General features: G+C 34.8%; 1 protein-coding gene across 1 annotated transcript; it reads right to left on the minus strand.

Annotated features, from left to right (window-relative positions):
- Positions 1-1,166: 1,166 nt before the first annotated feature.
- Positions 1,167-6,162, minus strand: LOC127709864 (WD repeat-containing protein on Y chromosome-like). The gene has a single exon (XM_052215535.1). The coding sequence runs from the start codon at positions 5,983-5,985 to the stop codon at positions 2,518-2,520; it is 3,468 nt and encodes a 1,155-aa protein (XP_052071495.1). The 5' UTR covers positions 5,986-6,162; the 3' UTR covers positions 1,167-2,517.
- Between the last annotated feature and the right edge of the window lie 9,078 nt (positions 6,163-15,240).

Raw genomic sequence — 15,240 nt, forward strand, 5'->3', positions numbered from 1 at the left:
CATCATATACGTTCAGGTATTTCACATCCCATCTTTTTTGGTAATGTTCTATACAAAGCACAAAAATGACGTCATTCACCTCAAAAGCTTACCAAACCTTTAACAGACTTATTCACAAGGGATAAAGTTACAATACTGGCATTTTTTAAATTAATATTGATTCACTCATAGGATCTTTGATTCGGAAATAAACACATTTATTCTAAAACCAGTTGTTGACATGTAGATGCATGTTATGTTTTTCTCGTATAATTTATGATGGCAAGATACTAAACCCCTAACGAAAGAAATTGTGGTTGATTTTCATGTCTTTCAATCAGTTTAATTGAGGTCTGGATCTGGAATGTCAGTAACTGCTAGTAGTTCTTTGTTTATGTGTGTTGATCATTGTCATTTTGCTTAGTTTCTTCTGTTACCTATTCTAACATCGGACTCGGACTTCTTTTAAACTGAATTTAATTGTGCGTATTGCTGTGGGTTTGTTTATTCCACATTGGCTAGAGGTATAGGGGAGGATGGGAGCTAGAAAAACATGTTTAACCCGCCGCATTTTTTGCGCCTGTCCCAAGTCAGGAACTTCTACCCTTTGTTGGTCTGGTGGTTTTTTTTTAAATTTTGGTTCATTTGTATGTTTTTGAGTTTAGTAAGGCGTCCATTTCGCTGAACTAGTATACATTATTGTTTAAGGGCCAGCTGAAGCACGCCTCCGGATGCGGTATTTTCTCGCTGCGTTGAAGACCAATTGATGGCCTTTGGCTGTGTTCTGCTATTCGGGTGGGTTGTTAGGGACACATTCCGGCCCGTTTCCATATTCTATATATATTCTATGAAATAACCATTATCATTTTTCAGACGCAGTTCTACACGTTGTAGTATTTAGCGTGCAAACAATTTATAAAATGAAAGAGATCCTTCATTTATGTATCATCCATGCAGCCCTTTATTATCGCATGCAACAAAAAATCTGACACAACCCAACATCAAAATCCCTGTCCGCCGACTTTTCAGAAACTACTATTTATTACCGCATAAATGGTTCTCGTATCGAGTATACATGTAATATTTGTTACTGAACAAACATTTAGTATCAGCTGATCCAGACAAGTGATGACATTGAAGCAGATCATGATCAGATTGGCTATAAAATCAAACAAATTATCTAACGGTGTTCTGTATATATACATATTAACGTTTATTTTCATTTGTTACACATTTTAAACATATACTAATCTCTTAATTCACTGCCATCATACTATAGTACACAATAATCTTCAGTTTAATATTTTTCTAAATTGTAGTATCATATTGTTTAATACACCTTCAAGAGACGTATAATTTTACAATGTTCAGTCCTTGAGTATTTTGTCTATTGTATCAGTTTCATGTTTGTATTCTTTAATAGTGAGGCTGTCAAAGAAAGATGCTGGTGTCTTTTTTACTGTATTCTGTGCTCGTTTGATTCTTCCAGCTTGGTTTTTACCTTTCGGTAAAGGTTGCCGCTGTGTAATTTTGTTGTATAAACCAGCAAAAGCAGGTCCTTTCTCTCGATTGCGAGCATATAAATTTCCTTTCATTCTAGACAGAAGAGATCCACCAAAATAAAGTGTTCTTAATTCATCTATACGTTTCATTTGTTCTGGATCATTGTCCACGTTAAGTTCTGAGAATGGCAGGCAACGATAAACAGCAATCTATTAAAGCAGAAAAAAGAGACCTGATAAATAAGTTTAACTTCAATATTGAAAATAGTGCATGGTTGAGGGGTGTCGGTACAATTTCACACTGCATTGTTATTTTTTTATTTTAATATGATTAGTATTTATGTATACTAGTTGTAGAGTGTGCTGAGATCTTTGCAAATCGCAAAATAAAATAGAGATTACCGAAGGAAAGTTCGGAGAAGACAACATTGCTTCAGAAGTTGACATTTCAATTTGCAAAATCTAGACAGCCTGTATATCTCAGAGAATACGCAACTGGACATATTATCTTTATTTTTTTTATGCATAATACATTTCTCTGTTAACAAAACCTTTAGAACAAATTTATTTTGAAATTTGGCAGCGAACATATAACTATTCATATTTAGTTTTTCAATTGAGATATTATAAAGGTATATGTTCCGTACGTTTTATCTATCATTGACATAATACATGTACCGGTATATTGTTATATAGTAGATTTCGTTATATGTATACTAGCAAGCGAGTTAATATAGCCTTTAGGTCTGAATTTCAATCAGAATGCTTAAAATCTATTATTACCCATTAGTGTACACATTTATTATATTCTTATTAATCTTGCTGAAATAATTAGACAAAATGTATTCAGCTATTGTTTATAGAATTAATAGCGATCGGTTCAGACTCGGGATTAAGGCCGTTACAACTGGATCTACATACTGCTAAAACCTCTATGTATGCCTTACTTTTTCATTTACAAGTATTTGTATACTACTCGTAACTAGTATCATGTGACTAGTATTTTAATCATTTTGACGACGCATGCACATCAATGTCAAAAGTTACTCACCGATGAATTAATTTCAACAAACTTGTCCATTTTAGGCGGCATCTTGTGTCTCATTGTCTTTTTGTATGATTTTCCCAGTATGTCGCTGCAAACACCACCGGTTTTGGGGGGTTTTGGACGGCTAGCTGGGATTGGCCTTGCAGTTTCCGGACCATCACCGTCATCACATGGTGATTTGGTTTCAGGTGACTGATCATCTTGTACTTTTTGTTCAAACTCCGCTTCTTCGGCTTTATCACGGATAATTTTCTTTGCCCCATCCAGTGCTTTCTGCCATAATCCTGAACGTCCTCCGTTTAATACCTTTAAAGTACTGGCCGAACCTGATCGACGCAAATCAGATGGAATACGGATTTTTGTTGTAGGCATCAGATTTAATATATTTGGAATCGATTCCCAGGTTTCACCAAACGTACCTATATAAAGTCCATTCATGGTCCAAAGTCGAATGGCACAATCGCTACTTGCAGTTATTAGAAGCTTATCGCCTTCAACATATTCTATTTTGTTGATTATTTTTGTGTGTGCCCGATATGAGTTCACTAGAAAGGGCCATTTAAGTGTTATCTTTGGCAACGAAGATGCTGGTGGTGGTCTGTTGTTGATGTTGGATGGCATTTTGTTTGAAGAGATAAGGATTTCCGGTGGCTGCTCATAACAATATGAAAATTTTACAAATTTGAACGTCTCATTAAGATATTTCCATCGCTTTGCCCTTTGTGCCTTGGTAAGCACTTTCTTTGTGCAATATTCTGACAAATCCCACGTTTTAACGTATCCACAGCTATCTGCTGTGAATAAAAAATTATTTTTTTCATCAGTACACATTGTATGTACACCTTCTCCTACTTTATGTGCAGCATTAAATTGACCTAAAAGGCCTCCTGGGTGGTAAATTGACCACGCACGAATCCATCCTTCTGCTCCGCTCGTAATTAAGATGGCTGTTTCCCCGCTTTCTCTATCACGAGATTCTAAAAATAAGATGCATTCAATAGACGACTCATACATTTTACAAAGTTCGTCATAATCTTCTCGTCTACTCAAGGCCCTACTCGGAGGTTTCTGGTTAGTTCCATCTACGGGTGAATCTTCTTGGTTCCTATACAATGGGAGTAACGGATGTTCTACTGGTGTATCATCTAAGCGACCGATTTTCTGAGACCACTTGTTGTCTTTCATTAAGACGTTTCCTTTAACTCTGTTTAGCATGTCTTTGTTTTTATGTAAAAAACTCGCTTTTCTTACTCTCTTTTTCATCATTTCTTCTGAAGCAAGATTCTCAAATATATTAGACGAAAAACTTACTTCACTTGATTTAGCTTCTGATTTTCCGCTTTGGGTTGTGTCTGGTCTGCCATCTCTATTCTTGGTTTTGGTATCTCCAATTGGCTTTATCCCCTTTCCTGCATTTAGGATACAGTAAACGTGTCCAGTGTCACGTGACCACACAACCACATCGCCATCGTAAGCACCAGTTGCGATGATATTGGGACTTAAATAAGACATGCACAAGATATCTTCGTTGTGTTTCTGCCTCCAATCTTTTCGATGCTCCTCTCCTCTGCCATCAATGTAAATATGCATCTTCCTCGACCAACCAGTGGCAAATATTCGATGATTGATACTAACTATGCCGGTTATTTCTAATCCATCCGGAGTGTTAAATGTCTGCAGGCAACTTCCATTATTAAAATTCCATACTTTGATACTACCGTCCATAGCCCCAGTGATAACACGCCGTAGTGGACCATCAAATGCCATTGCTGTTATTTCTACCGGTACTACGATGCCCTTCTGCTCACGAACATGTGCATTGGCAGCATGTATAATTTTTTCTCCAGTATACAGATCCCAAACACTGATCACGGAATCCTGACAAGCACTAACTACGAATTTGAAGAGTTTGTTATATAGAACACAAACCACTGGTTTGGTATGGGACTCGATTTCTGCAACCCTTTCATCCTCGTTAGATTTCTGAAGCACGGCAAGTTGATTTGTAGCTAGGATTAATGTTTGTAAGACTGGGTTTAAGTAAACCGCTGACAATGGAGTTTTTCCAAGTTTGACTACTCTACCACTAACATGCTGAAGACATGATTGGTCTTTCATATCGAATACTCGTATAGTACGTTTTTTGTCAATACCAATGATCTGGCCTTTTCGGGAATTAATGACAACTTGATTAATTGGCTTCGTGTATCCTTTCAACACATACATAGACTTTGCATTAACTTGTGGATTCCATGCTCGGATACAGTAATCCATGCCACCAGTAACAATGATGTTATTTCCTGGACAGTAATCAAAACAAAGGACTCCCTTATTGATCTTAAAGGTTGAGTTCGTCTTTTTCTTTACGAATTCGTACAAGCAAAGTGAGTTTTCGGAAGCTTGACTGCAAGACAAGAAGGAGGTCAATTCTGGAATATACCTTAATCGCAACACCCAATCAGTATGTACTCGGTTGAATCTATATCCTCTAGCACCTTTGTAGAAACCTCTTATAACTTCAGGCAAGCTAATTCTTTTAAATCCACCTTTTTTCACACCAAAGGAACCAAACAGGCCTCCACGAAGGCATTGCTTGAATACAATTACACAAACGCTTCCCGACGTGTCTCCCCAAAGGAGTTTTGATTCGTTCATATCATTTAAGTCTACCCAGTAATGCATGCACGTTATACAGTCATCCAGTCCTATCAGATGATATTTTTTCCTAAAATTGTTTCCTTTTAGATCAAAAACAGTAATGTCACGGTCTGTTGACGAAATTGCTACCATTCCTACATTGTAAATGCACGCCAAATCGATCAACCATGGCTGTGTTGCTCTCTCTCCAATCTCCGATATTGTATTATAGCTTGTGACAAACTTCATATGCACGTTCCAAATTGACAAAAGTCCCTCCTTGCTGATCGTAACATACCTACCATTTGTATGGTCTATATAACAGCGACCGTCTCGTCTCCGCACGTTCGGGTAAAATAGAATCGAAACAATTACCTCTCGGTGACGACTCGGAATTTCTTTGAGTTCGTGGGGAAAAGGTATTTCTTTCATCATTTCTTTCATCAGTAACTTCCCTTGATATTCTAATAGATTATATGTTACATATTCCTCCCAATCAACCACTCCGTCACAATTAGCATCTACCTTCATGAAGAGAAGCTCAATTTCATCATCCGTCATTTTGTTACCGAGAGTGTCCCTCATTGCTCTTTTAAACTCTTTTATGTTTAAACCATCTTCTGCATTACCAAATATTGATTGCAGTTCCGCATACCGAACTTCTGCTGCAATTTTATCGGGATCAAATTCTTTGCTTTTCTTTACTCCTGATTTCCGTCTACTTTTACTAACGTTCTCAGTATCAAGAGCTGAGAATGATTTGGTGGATTTAGTGAATTTAACATGGTTCTTAATTGGCGGCAAATTTACCGACGACATTGTGAATGAACAGTGTATTATTAGTCATCAAAGTCTCAAAGTGTTGATGTCTATCATATAATTGCGGTCGGTGACTTCACGTAACCTCCATTATATCTGTTGCTAAGGAAATAAATCTGACGTTAAGACAATTACGCTAGAACGTTGCTCTACAGAGTTCTGAGATTGCATCGCAGATTTTAAAGTTTGTATCTACATTTGAGGCATATGCCGTCGTAATATATAAAAATTCGTCAGGGTTCCGGAACCCAGTGTCTCGCCTACTTTTGCTGTTAATCGCAGGCTCAACAAAAATGAGGAAAAAAATTAATAAAAATATTCCTCTCAATACTATCTTTTGATTGTAAGTAGCTTCTGTCCAAGTTTGGTAAAAATCCAGGATGGTTTTTGAATCTAATAAATGTTTTTAAAACTTTAACTGCAGACTGTATGTAAAGTTAACTGGAAGAAAAACTAGGTCCATTTATAAGTAAAATACGGAAAAAATGGAACAAAATTTTATCAAAATTTACTTCTGGATACTATCTTATGATCATAAACAAGCTTCTTTCCAAGTTTGGTAGAAATCCAGGATAGTTTAAGAAAGTTATTAAAATTTCAAAAACTTTAACCACAGAGTGAATGTAATGTTTCCTGGCAGAAAAACTAAGTCCATTTATAAGTAAAATACGGAAAAAATGGATTTTTATTTTTTACAAAATTTACTTTTAAATATAATCTTATGATCATAAACAAGCTTCTGTCCAAGTTTGGTAGAAATCCAGGATAGTTTAAGAAAGTTATTAAAATTTCAAAAACTTTAACCACAGAGTGAATATTTGTGGACGCCGCCGACGACGACGCCGACAGAATGTAGGATCGCTATGTCTCGCTTTTTCGACAAAAGTCGAAGGCTCGACAAAAACATGCAAGATTCAAATCTGGATTAATAATTACGGTGTGTTTCTGGAGTAACACTTTTTCATATGAGACAAAAGAATTATTTGTTTACTCTGTTTATAATGCTGATAAAATTGGGATTGTTTTAGACTGCATGGGGAATTTAAAACGTTCATATTTATTTTGAAAAGTATATTTATCAATACATGTTGCATCGATTAAAAAAAAACCTTTTATCCTCTATTGCAATTTTAAAAAACTATAGGCTCTTGTATCGCTCACTTGTCTCATTTGCATTAAATTCATACAATGCAATGAGAGCATTTTCAATAGTTTCCAGAAAAAACGCAAAAAAAGGTTACATCCTTTAAGGGATACAACTCCTTTTTAGGAGTTGACTAATGGCTTCAGAATTGTTTACTTATTTATAGTCTCTCTCCATCTACTTTAGTTGACGCAAAAAAAAAAACACCAAATGAAGACAATAACTCCTATAAGGAGTGAACAAAACATTTTTGCCATGTTGACTGATTTAGAGATCTTGTCCTGCTGATCATTTATGTTTCTTAGTTTCCGTCTACATCCACTATAGTTTAAGCAAAAACATAACAATGATTGTCATTCAGGGACACTTACTCATACAATAAGTCAATTAATATTGAAAAAGCTCACATTGACACTTTGGGTCATAAGAGCTAAACAGGCAATTCTGTTCGTTTTCATAGCCTGAGTTCACAACAATCATAAACTTGATACATTTTCCCTAAATCAACCGATAATTGACCAATGACAATAGAAACATTAAAATCATCACGTTCGTATGAAAATCATTCTTTTTTTTTTAACTTGTCGATCATTAACAATCTGAATGAGAAACATGTTTTGTTCTGTAGTTTTCTTATTGCAAATCCTCTAGGATAAACGAGATGTAAGTATTCACTGAAACTAGATGATTTAAACATCGCTTTATTTTTTTCAGGAATTTTTGAAATCATAAAAATTCAGGGCCATGCAGAATAAAGAGTTTGCAAACTGATGGAACTAAAATGAGAATCATTAGCAATCATAACACATCTTCTTATTTTATATCATAAATATATCGTTGATCAACCAAAGTTTGGTAACAATGTATCCGTCAAATGTATATATATACACGTCTAAACATGTGACAACTTTATGACAGACATTCTCCATCGGATAATACGTGGTTATACAGGGCTAACTATGGCATGGTATTGGTTGCAAAAATTTGATATTTTTCATTTTAATGCAATATTTCTTATTTAATTGGTATATTTCTTCATTTAAATGCAATATTTTTTTATTTGAATGGTATATTTTTTCATTTAAATGCAATATTTTTTATTCAAATGGTATAATTTTTCATTTAAATGGTATAATTTTTCATTCAAATGGTATAATTTTTCATGCAAATGGTATAATTTTCATTCAAATGCAATAGTTTTTATTCAATTGGTATAAAATGTCATTTGAATGCAATATTTTTTATTCAATTGGTATAGTAGTTTTTTATTTATATGCAATAATTGCATTATGGGAAATTCTTTGACGTCATAAGGTCAAATTTGCAACAACGTTTGTGATTGGTCAGATATTGTTTGGATTTCTCCCCTTTCTTTCTAAACATGGGTGACCAAGAATTAAAAAACGCGTCAGAATATCGCCCCTCTAACTAAATCTAACGTTCGTGCGAGTCCTGCACTGGCTCTTAAAATCTTGTGGTCATAACTAGTATTTCTATTGCAAAATTTCGATGGTCAAAACGTTCGGTCCACTTTTCAAAAACCGTTTCATTGTATATGGATTTATATGCAAGTATATCGGTTTTTTTAAATAGATTAGACACCGTTGGTTTTCCCGTTTGAATGGTTTTACACTACTAATTTTTGGGGGTCCTTTATAGCTTGCTGTTCGGTGAGAGCCAAGGCTCCGTGTCGAAGACCGTACGTTGACCTTTAATGGTTTACATTTTCAAATTATGACTTGGATGAGAGTTGTCTCATCGGCACTCATACCACATCTTCTTATATCTATATACAACGTAAACCAGACGTTTCTCAGACTGTTTTCTTTTTTTAATAAATCCTTTGCCGCGCGTTGTGTACTGATTGATAACTCAGTCTGGGAGAACAAGATTTATTTCAGTACAAGTTATAATTAGGTTTGAGCAAACTTCCAGTAATTGCAAATACTCTTATGTCGGTGCTTTGTGTCTATTGTCTTAATGTTAGTTTTTGTGTGTGTCTCGTACCGATCTTTTGAGTTAATTTGCTGATTTGTGCAGGTTGTTATTTTATTGTACTGTTACACCACTGTCCCAGCTTCGGGATGGGTTGCTCACAAACATGTTGTTGTACTGTTACACCGCTGTCCCAGATTAGGGGGAGGATTGGGATCCCGCTAACATGTTTAACCCCGCCACATTCTGTATGTATGTGCTTGTCCCAAGTCAGGAGCCTGTAATTCAGTGGTTGCCGTTTGTTGCTTTGTTATACATATTTGTGTTTCGTTCATTTTTTTGTACATTAATTCGGTCGTTAGTTTTCTCGGTTGAATTGTTTTACATTTTTGATTTCGGGGTCTTTTACAGCTGACTATGCGGTGTAGGCTTTGCTTATTGTCGAAGGCCGTACGGTGACTTATAGCTGTTGATTTCTGTGTCATTTGATCTCTTGTGGAGAGTTGTCTAATTTGCAATCATACCACATCTTCGTTTTTATATCCACCTTGCCATATTCTTTATTTGCCTGTCCCAGGGATGGAGCCTGTAGTTAAGTGGCTGTCGTTGGTTCCTGTCTCGACTCATATTTGATATTTTGTAAATTGTTTTGTTATGTATAATTAGGCTGTTAGTTTTTTCGTTTGAATTGTTCACACTTTTCATGTCGGGCCTTTTATAGACGACTTTACAGTATAAGGTTTTTGTCATTGTTGAAGGCCTTACGATTGTCTACAAAAAGCATTTGTCTACATGACGGCAAAAAGCTCTAAAGAGCTTATGTTTGTAGTATTTCATGTAACCCGACTTAAAATAAATTTTTCTTACCTTATCTTATCTTATCTTATCTTATCTTATCTTATCTATAATTGCTTACATCCACTTCATATTTGAACTCCGGTGGATAGTTGCCTTATTAGCAATCATATTCCATCTCTTCATTTTTATATTATATACGTGACTTCTAAACTCGTGTTTTCCTGAACAAGCATGAAATAATTTTCACTAGGCGTTAAAATTAGCAACAAACAATCAATCAATTTAAACTTGTGTTAAATAAGAGGAAAACCATTTGATATTTATTTATTTGTTGGGGTTGGGGGACAGAAGGATTTCATATATGAATATGGTTGCCTGGTAAGAGCTGAAAAATAGGCATGATTAGCGACAGATTGAAATGAATAATAATGCCCTCTCTTCCCTTCCCCATCCTTCATCTATGAACTTAAACTGACCACCACGGAATAGCCCAATAGTGTTGAAAGTAGCGTTAAACACCAATCAATCAAAATCCCTTCCCTAGAATATCAAATAATCGTCCCTTAACTGTTATTGTCCGTGTAGTTCTTATATTTATCTTATATTTATCCAGCTTATCGTCCTACAGGGATGTCCTACTAAGGTTGTCATACCATAAAAACGTTTATAAAACAGCTCACATTCAATATATCTGCATTCATAAATTTATTAATTTCATTTAGACTAAACGACGCCATGTTTGTTATGTGCCTCTGCCGTCAACCTATCAAAAAAGAAGAGGTGGAAGAGAGCCAGAAGATCTTCCCAATGCAAAAAAAAAACAGAAATGGACTTCTTCTGGCTCACTTCCGAAGAACAAAAAAAAAAACGCGCCCCATTGATATGTTTTAAAAACGCCTTGCCCCTACCCTTTTTTTCCAAAAAAATGTCATTATTAAATATATTAACATATATATATAATCATCAAAATTAAAATGCTATTGTATTTTTATAAGACCTACTTTATTACATGACCTGGGACTAATGACATCTATCTATAAGTCCTAGCATACATTAATTATTATAATATGAATACTTTTCTTGTTTTAATAACCACATATGATGCTATGCATGAGTCACCATTTATCAGGACATGAATTGGGTTTACATAGAGAGGACAAGGGACGACATCAGAAAATCAATGAAGGATAAAAAACTTAATTGAAATAGTTTTGGGGAGGGGGGTCAAAATTGCTGCAAGTTTTGTTTAATTAACATCGATTTTATATATATCCTTATAGGTCAATCAATTTTTCCCAAGTTAAGTTAAGAAAGGTGGGGGGTAGTGGGTCAGTGAAAAAAACTATATGAATTAAGTTTTTTTTTATCCTCCATTGAATTTTTGATGTCGTCCCTAATGTGCCAAAAAAATAGATAAGGGGCGGGACCAAACCTATAGATAACATAATAAAGAAATGATGAAATATACAGAATACGTTGATTGACTTTTGGTTGCCTTATGTCCAGTGGCAAATATGTCACGCATGTTTAGGACAAATATAATAGAGATCAAAGGATAAAGAATAGAGTGAAATGGTAAAAACTAAAAAATATAGAATTATAGAAACGATCTTTGATCTGAATCCCCTACCCTCACACACACACCATAACAATTACTGCCAATACTCGCATATATACATCTCTATAAAAATATCTAAATTTGAACCTACTCACCCCCCTCCCCCTCTAGACACCGAGGTTTTGGATCCGCCCCTGTTAAATGTGTCTAATTATATACATTTTGTACGGGTCTAGATAATAGCTAAACGTACAATCATATAATTTGTTGGATACCTAATATATAATATAATGTGTCACAAAATAAACTTGTATACCCCCCTTCCCAATGCAGTATTGAAAAGTAAATCATTTAAAAGTCCTGAAAATAAAATATGTTTTGAAATATGCCCTGCATACTTATTTATGCAAAGACATATAGTAATTATTGAACTACTGTGGGGCTTGAAAAAAAATCTATTTAAGGGATTCGGAGACGAGAACAGTAAAAAAAAGCTCAGCAACGAATCTTAAATGTAAAATGATTTGCAGCATAAGTCATGAGAGCACATATTATAGATAGTATTAAATATGAAGTTCACGCTTCATATAGTGAAGTCCTATGTCATAGGACTATTTTTGAAACATGGGTTAGTAACTGGTTCCAATTTATCCTGAATTGTCTTAATTAAAGAATTAGTTCCGGAGTATTACAGCTTATGTCTCTACTTGTGGGTTTCTGGTTCTGCTGTCGTAATTAGGTGATTTTTTTCTACATGTAGTAAAAAAGAGGGGGCTTAGTCCAAATAATTGTAACGTCCTGGATACTTTTTATTCTTTTTTCATGTGTGCCTTCCTGGAACGTCTCTGAGGATCAAGAAAAGTAAAAAATATAGCACTAAAGAACGTCATGATTACATGTATCTGGACTTAGAAGGGGGAGGGGGGCTAGCTACTAGTATGTATTTTTTTTTATTTCAATGTGTAGACTGTAGGAGAGTTTCTTCAGAAAAGGTTTTCATTGGAGGTGTTTTTGCCTATGCACGCAGGCATCTGTTTCTATCCATGAACAAGTTGTGTGTCAAATTAATTATTATTACTTGTCACTCGCATTTTTTGCTCGTCCTGGCCATTATTGGCATTAACAGCCAGTGCACGAACTCGCACGAACGCCAAAATTAGTTAGAGGGGCGATATTCTGACGCGTTTTTCAATTCTTGGTCACTCAAGTTTAGAAAGAAAGGGGAGAAATCCAAACAATTACCGACCAATCGCAAACGTTGTTGCAAATTTGACCTTATGACGTCAAAGAATTTCCCATAATGCAATTATTGCATATAAATAAAAAAAACTACTATACCAATTGAATAAAAAATATTGCATTCAAATGACATTTTATACCAATTGAATAAAAAATATTGCATTTGAACGAAAATTATACCATTTGAATGAAAAATTATACCATTTGAATAAAAAATTATACCATCTGAATAAAAAATATTGCATTTAAATGAAGAAATATACCATTCAAATAAAAAAATATTGCATTTGAATGAAGAAATATACCAATTAAATAAGAAATATTGCATTTAAATGAAAAATATCAAATTTTTGCAACCAATACCATGCCATAGCTAACACCATAATACATACTTAACTCGTCTAAAATTTAGCCCAAGTTGGGAACAATGTTAGATCTTCAAATTTGCGGCAGCAAATTTTTTTTTCTTCCCTCTGCGGGATTCGAACCCTTGCTTCTGTTACATAAACGCCTGCACCGTGTCCATCGTCCTAGACCACCTAGGTTACATAAAAATATAGCTTTCGAGGTGGTCGATGTAATACATTTCATCGTCGGCTTTATCTAGGGTTGTAACACAGACAGTATATGATGTATAGTGGCAAGTAGATGGTGTACCTTTCAGATCAGCTATTTTGTCTGTCGTAAAGGATGATAATGTTAATTACCATGCAGCCACATCAAATTTTAATTTTATTATACACGTCTAAACATGTGACAACTTATGACAGACATTCTCCATCGGATAACACATGGTTATACAGGGCTAACACTATTTAAATAACACATAGCTGAGAGGGTGATAGAGCAGATTGTTACCCCGAGAAAACATTGTCAACCGAGGCGAAGCCAAGGTTGACAATATTTTTCAAGGGGTACCAATCTGCTCTATCACCCTCTCAGCTATGTGTTATTTAATTTATTATACTGAATGTTCTATTAAATTTTAAATAAGGGGGGTGGACAGGGGGTAACCTTCTCCCACTTAAGATAAGCAAGATATATTTTTTTATTTTGACAGTTTATGAAAAAGTTCTTAGGCCAAAACGTAGAACTTGGGCATTGTCTTAAATTTGTTGATGTATATTCAATTCATTGTCTTTTAAATTATCGATTTTTGATTTGTCTGCACGAGAGGGTGACATTCAAAAAATTGTCTCCCGCTGAGCCATGGGATAGAGTAAATTATCTCCCTCGTATTAGCCAATCGAAATCTGGTATTTTAGCGTGAATTATAATAACAATATATATACAACTCTCTCAAATTTATCCCAACAATGTTGGATCTTCAAATTTGCGTTTCAGGAAACAGTGGCAGACATATGTTGGAAATGGTTATTTACCATTAATTTTAAAAGAAGAATTATAAAATGTATCATTTAACCAAAGTGTGAAATCAAATTCTTCATAAAGATTTTGGATCGTTCAATTTTCTGTTTTAGTATGGTAGGCTTTATTTGAAGTCGGGCAGTGTTATCAATCGATATACTAGTAGCTGTAAAGGTAGTTATGAATGTATCACACAATCAAGTTGGGTAGCAAGCAATTAGTCCTTCAAATGATCAATTTTCTGTCTTATTTTCTATTTTTACGGACGTATCAACTCATTATTTTTTATTGAACAGGAAATCATTTATAAAATTATATTAATTGTATACGTGTTCTAACCAATCAAAGAAATGAGCAGTTCCTTTTTATCTTTCACCTTAATACTTTGCATATAAAAATAAGGAGATGTGGTATGATTGCCAATGAAACAACTATCCACCAAAGTTCAAATGAAGTGGATGTAAGCAATTACAGACAACCTTACGGCCTTGAACAATGAGAAAACCCCATACCGTATAGTCGGCTATAAAAGGCTCCGACATGAAAAATATGAAACAATTCAATTGAGACAACTAACGGCTTAATTTATAAGAAAACAATTATTCATTTCACTTTGTCACTAGGAATACACCTAATACTTATCAACGCACTCCAGCTCCCTCCACCAATAAAAACTTGCAACCACGATATAGTCAATAGTGTTAAGCGTGGCGTTAAACCCCAACAATCAATTAATCATATTCATTTCACTTCATAGAACACATTAAAGTTAATCACGCATTCAAGGGTGAAATAACGGTTATAATGTGCAAATGAACGCGAGGACTGTTACGATGAAATATTGATATGAACTATCATAATTTAAGGAGAAATGAACATGGACATGAAATTTAGGTCGTAGTGACAAAGTTGTTATTGAATAACAGACCAAAACACAAAAAAAAACAATATTGACCAATGAACGATGAAAATGAGGTCAAGATCAGATGAACCATGCCATACGGCTGCTAACGGTTAAAGCAATGTATCGTTCTGACGAGTAAAACCCTTTTCATTTTTTTTATATGCATGCTTTTATACCACTGTCTCAGGTTTTTTGGACTCGCAAGACACAAGTAGAGGTGATGGCCGAAATATTTGCCACTGGAAATCAACAGCCAGGGACACGAGATTCTGTTTCCCCAAATCCAACCTTATCCTTTTTATTTAAATC

The sequence above is a fragment of the Mytilus californianus genome, unplaced genomic scaffold, assembly GCF_021869535.1.
Source record: "Mytilus californianus isolate M0D057914Y unplaced genomic scaffold, xbMytCali1.0.p SCAF_7, whole genome shotgun sequence".
NCBI classification, from domain to species: Eukaryota; Metazoa; Mollusca; class Bivalvia; order Mytilida; family Mytilidae; genus Mytilus; species Mytilus californianus.

Bases quoted from the DNA above. Each gene is read 5' to 3' on its own strand.
- LOC127709864 (XM_052215535.1), bottom strand. From the start codon at position 5,985: ATGTCGTCGGTAAATTTGCCGCCAATTAAGAACCATGTTAAATTCACT.